The following is a 5,572-nucleotide window of genomic DNA, read 5'->3' on the forward strand; positions in this document are numbered from 1 at the left end:
TATGTTAATAATTTTAATGAACATTTACAGAGATTTTGGATTTCCATTCATTCATTGTTGCACTTTTCTCCCTGCCCAGCCGTCCCCCCTCCCCAGTTCGCGCCTCTCTTTGAAAAGTAAAAGAAAAATTCTTTCTTTGATATACAATCCCCCTGCACCCCTCCCACCACCCCAAGTATACTCCACTATGCAATTGTGGACTCTTGTGATAACTATAATACCCTATCATATATTGCTTTTAAATTATTCTCTCCCTCATCTGTTTCGGTGCAGTATACACAATTTATCCAGTTTTTCTCAGTCTTACCCCAATCCTGATATCAGTCCCATTTTACAGCAGTGGCACCATGCAGTATTTGTCCTTTTTCGACTGAGATCTTTCACTCAGCATAATGTCCTCCAGGGTCACCCATTTTGAATAATATAGCATGAGTTCCTTGGTTTTCAATGCCGCATAGTATTCCATTGTGTGAATATCACACAGCTTCTCAATCCATTCGTTTGTTGATGGGCACCTGGGTTTTTTCCAACGCCTTGCTATTGTGAACAAAGCCACAATAAACATGGGTGTGCATATATCTGCTTGGATTCAGTTATGGTCTCTTTGGGGTATTCCAGTATTTAAAGTGGAATTGCTGGGTCAAGTATACTTTTTTTTTTTAATGGTTTCCCATTGTGGGCAGTGTTTGGTAGAGCTCCCAGTTGTAAAGGAGGTTGGGAAGCAGGAGTGGCATCCACTTCCTAAACCATATGCCTCTGGAAACTCTACGAACTTGGAGAAACAACGATAGCTATGGAAAGGCATTAGGTCTTTTGTTCATAGAATTGCTATGAGTCGACCTCGACTTGATGGCAATCAACAACATACTTTTTTCCAAAAGTTTAATATTTTTCTTTTTTTCCTTTAGACATGGGGAAGTCTTTTTCTCATTTACCCTTGCATTCAAATAAAGAAGATACTTATGATGGTGTTGTATCAACTGACAATATGAGGAATGGATTGATTAACAATGAAGCTCATAATGAAAATGGAAGAAGTGGAGATGTCTCTCAGTTTCCGTATGTGGAATTCACTGGAAGAGATAGTGTTACTTGTCCCACTTGTCAGGGGACAGGAAGAATTCCTAGAGGTATGTGTTATTCTTTTTCTCTTAAAGGTTATTTATAACTTTTGTACAAATACACAACTCACATATCTAAACCTTATATAATAAAAATCCTTAAAATTAAAATTTCATTTTCATTGCCTTTAGTTAACTTAGAGTCTGTAGGGAGTTGTGCTGCTAACCCAGAGATTTGAATCCACCAACAGCTTCTCCACAGGAAACTCCTGGGCAAACTACCTGGCAGATCAGTTATGAATTAGTTCTGGCTCTAAGACAGTTTAAGACGTTTTTATAGTAGCTACGTACTCTTGTGAGTGAAACTTTTCCTCCTCTTTCATGTCTGTAGAGGGAGTTATCATAGTTCATTTGCTACATTTTTAATTAGAACTTCCACCTCTGAATTATGCCTATTTTAATGTCAGTGGCAACATGTAGAAATGATAAAGGGGACCCTGTGCTTTTCTAAGAAGGAGTCTAATAGTGCTGTGGTGAAAGCATTTGACTGCTAACCAGAATGTTACAACTTTGAACCCACCAGCACTCTGATGAAAAAAGGTGAACCAGTGGCTTCCGTAAAGATTTACAACTTTGAAAACCCTGTGGGCCACTTATTCTGTCCCTTTAGGGTTACTAGGAGGCAGAATGAACTGAATGACACTGAATGTGATTGGGGTTTTGTGTGTGTGTGTGTGTGTGTGTGTGTGTGTGTGTGTGTGTGTGTGTGTGTTTGTGTGTGTTCTCATTCTCTGGTAGAAGTTAATGTGTGACCATGAAGGGAGACTGAAGAAGTGAGGACATAATGACAGTTAAAGGTGTATCTCAGTTAATGGGAAGTTCCTTGAGGGATGTTACAGTTATTTTTAAGTTAACCAGTTGAGTTTGACTCACTACAATTCAGTGGACAACAGGTCAAGATGTTGTATTCTGGACCATTTTCACAGTCTCCACCATGCTCAGATCAACAGTTGCGGTCACTGTGTCAGTCCATCTCATCAAGGAACCTCTTGTTCCCGCACATTCCACGTTTCCCAGCATGATTTTTTTTCCTCAATGACTTGCGCCTCGTGATAACATTCTCAAAATATGTGAGACAGTGTCTTATCATCCTTGCCTTTAAAAAGAACCTTGATTGCACTCCTTCCAAGGCAGATGTTCTTTTGACAGTCCTTGGTTTATTCAGTACCCTTCCAATACCACAAGTAAAAAACATTGGTTCTTTTTCAGACTTCTTTATGGTCTACCTTTCATATGGATATGAAACAATTGAAAAATACTATGGCTTGAGTCAGACACACTTTTTTGTTTAAACCTACGTCCTTGCTTTTTAGCATGTTAAGGAGGTCCATGACAGCACATTGGTCCATTGAGCATGTCTTTTGATTTCTTGTTTGATGCTAACTTGGATGTTGATTGTGGATCCAAGTAAATTAAAATCAGTGGCACCTTCAGTCTTTGTGCCATTTATCATGGTGTTCCCTATGGTTTCAGTTGTGAAGAGCTTTGTTGGTTGTTTTTTTTTTTTGTTGTTGTTGTGTGTTTTTTTTTTATGTTAACGTATAACCCATACTGTCGTCTGTGAAATGGATTCTGATACCTAGTGACTCCGCAGAACATAGAAATGCCTTGTAGGGTTTGCTAGGCTATAGATTGTTACACAAGAAAACTGCCAATTCTTTCTCCCGAGAAGCCTATGGTGAATTGGAACTGCCAACCTTTTGGTGGTGGTGGTGGTGGTGGTGGTTGTGTACTATTGAGTTGGAACTGACCCATAGCTGACCCTTCTGTAGTTTTTCAGAGGCATTTAATCACACAGGAGAATACCCCCTGTGCCACCAGGCCTTTATCAGCATGTAGATAGTACTTAAAGCCATTAGTTGGATGACAGCATCAAATTTCTTAGTGTAGATACAAAAAAATAGCTACCTGGCACTGAATCCTGGAACACTAATATTTCAAGTTCAGTAAGATGAGAAGTAAGTAGCAAAGGACACTGTTAAGAAGCAGCAAGAGTAGGAGGAAGAAATCCTGGAGTGTTTGTGGTGATTTAGGAGGTGCAGGTTGTCCAGGAAAACAGTGGGGGGGAGCAGAGATGCACTGATAACAACTATATAAGATGCTGCTCATAAATCGAGTAATGTGAGAACCGAGAACTGATTGTTGGATTTGGTAACACAGAGACCTTTCAAGAGCACTTTTGGTGCTTGAAAGGGAGAAACTTGTATAGAGTGGGATCAGGAGAGGACCAGAAGTAGAAGGTTCCACGTAAATTAAATTAGGTGTTGGTTTGTTTATTTTTTATTTTGATGATGATGATGATGATGATGATGATGATGATGATGATGGGTGTCTGTACCGTCAAATCAGATCTTAACTCGTACAGGAGGAGATTGCCCCTCCTTCTCCGGCAGAACATCTGGAAATTAGGGGGTTTTGTTGAGGTTTTTTATTGGCTTGCTTACAAAGTTTATATACATTGTATTTCACACTATCCTTCATTCACATTGTGTCTCGTGCAGTCATTCTCATGCATTATATTTTATAAAATTGGGGGTTTTAGGGGTTTTACTTCCAGAGAAAAGAACTAATAAGCTGGAGAGGCTGATGGGCACAAGAGGGATGTTTGAGAACAATCTGTAGATAAAACCTTCACTATTGGAGTGATGATTCTCAGTAGACAACAAAGGATAAGATCTAGTACACAAATGCTAGTGTTTGAAAAGTTAAAATGAATGGCAAGCTTCTGGTAAGATTCCAAGTTTGGCATTTAAAGTTTTTGTAAATATAACTCAACTCAAGGAAGACCTAACATTATCTAGCCTCTCCAGATAAATAGTATTTATTGGTGTTTAGTGCTGCGTAGTAGTCCATCATGTGAATGTACCACAATTTTGCAATCCATTTGGTAATTGATAGACATTTGGCCTGTTTTTATGTTCTTGCTATTGTGAATAACATCGCTATGAACATGAGCATACTAATCTCCATATGTGTTTCAGTTCTGTTTTCTGTGAGTATATTCCTAGCAGTGGAATAGCCAGGTCATAGGGAATTTCTATGTTCAGCTTTTTGAGGAAACACCAAACTGCCTTTCACAGTGGTGTATCAGAGTTCAGTCTCTCCACATCTTCGTCAACATTTAGTTTGCTCTCTTGTTAAACTTTGCCATTGCTACTAGGATGAGATGGTATCTCATTGTGGTTTTGATTTGCATCTCTTATTGCCAGTGATTTTTAGTATTTCATGTGTCTGTTGGCTATCCAGATGTCTTCCTCTGTGAAGTCTTTCCATGTCTTTTGTCCATTTTGTAATTGGGTTATCAGGTTTTTTTCTTGTGGAGGTCCATGAACTTTTGTTATGAGACCCTTGTCTGAGATGTTATTGCCTATACTGCATAAGACCATTATTATAAAAATAGAACGGTAACTAGTAAGATGTGTATAAATGTCCAAAGAGGGCTCAAGGTGGGGAAGGAGGGAAATCACAGGGTCGTAGACTCGGTGGGTGGAGGAGAGGGTGAAGGAATTAGGAAAGATACAGTGGGAATATGAAAAGACAGTACTAGTGAGCATAGATCAATGGTGATTACGTTTAGAAGGCACAGTATATGAGCATGATTGTATGAAGCACAATGTGAATGAAAGAACATGTGAAGCACAATGTATATGAATGAAATACAGTGTATATGAAATTTGTATGCAAACCAATGATAAATAATCATTTCATTTAACCCCCTCCCAGAAAAAAAGGCATGATAGAATTTGAAGTGACGCATGTGTAAGGGTCAAATCTGAAAGAGTCTTAAAGGCTTTGAAATTTGCGATGTAGAGTGTTTCTGTTTTGGTTTTCATGGTGAGCAATGTAAGAACCCCTGCCAGTTTAGGACATACTGGACATGTCAGTTCTTGTACAAATATTCCAATCAGGTATTAGTGTAGCCTTAAGGACCTGGCAATTCAGATCTAAATGCAGATCTAAATTATTTTCTAGGTCTTTCTTTCCCTCCAGTAGAAAAAGGAGAATAGGAATAATTATTCTTGGTGGCATGGCTATCTTCTTTTTCTTTCTTTTTTTTTTTTTTTTTTTTTTTACTAGTTAGGCTTTGAATACAGAAAAAACACAGTGTCTTTTTTGGAACTAAACTTTGGGTAATTTTTTAGGACCCTATTTTACAATCCCACCAACTGTGTATGAGAGTTCTCATCACATCCTCTCCAGTATTTATTTCTTATTGTCCTATCGAACTTTACAACTGTTACTGGGGTGAAAAGGTATCTCATGGTGGCTTTTTTTGCATCTGTCTTTTATTATTAATATTTTTATTCAGAAGCAGGCGTGGCATACACTTCTGAAATAGCTTGCTTCTAGAAACTATGAACTTAGACAAATGATGAAAGTTATACAAGCGTTCAGGTCTTTTCGTTCATAGGGTCACTATGAATCATCTATAGCTCGACGGCACTTGACAA

The 5,572-nt window shown here is 38.4% G+C and overlaps 1 protein-coding gene across 1 annotated transcript in view; it reads left to right on the forward strand.

Annotated features, from left to right (window-relative positions):
• The first annotated feature begins 910 nt into the window (after nucleotides 1-910).
• Nucleotides 911-5,572, forward strand: part of TMEM106B (transmembrane protein 106B) — a 38,876-nt gene continuing 34,214 nt past the window's right edge. The window contains exon 1 of the mRNA XM_006880377.1: nucleotides 911-1,130. Within this exon, the coding sequence (XP_006880439.1) occupies nucleotides 911-1,130 (220 nt within the window). The remainder of the gene's footprint in view (nucleotides 1,131-5,572) is intronic.

Source organism: Elephantulus edwardii, unplaced genomic scaffold, assembly GCF_000299155.1.
Source record: "Elephantulus edwardii isolate Elephantulus edwardi_28Jun2011 unplaced genomic scaffold, EleEdw1.0 scaffold00007, whole genome shotgun sequence".
Taxonomy (NCBI): domain Eukaryota; kingdom Metazoa; phylum Chordata; class Mammalia; order Macroscelidea; family Macroscelididae; genus Elephantulus; species Elephantulus edwardii.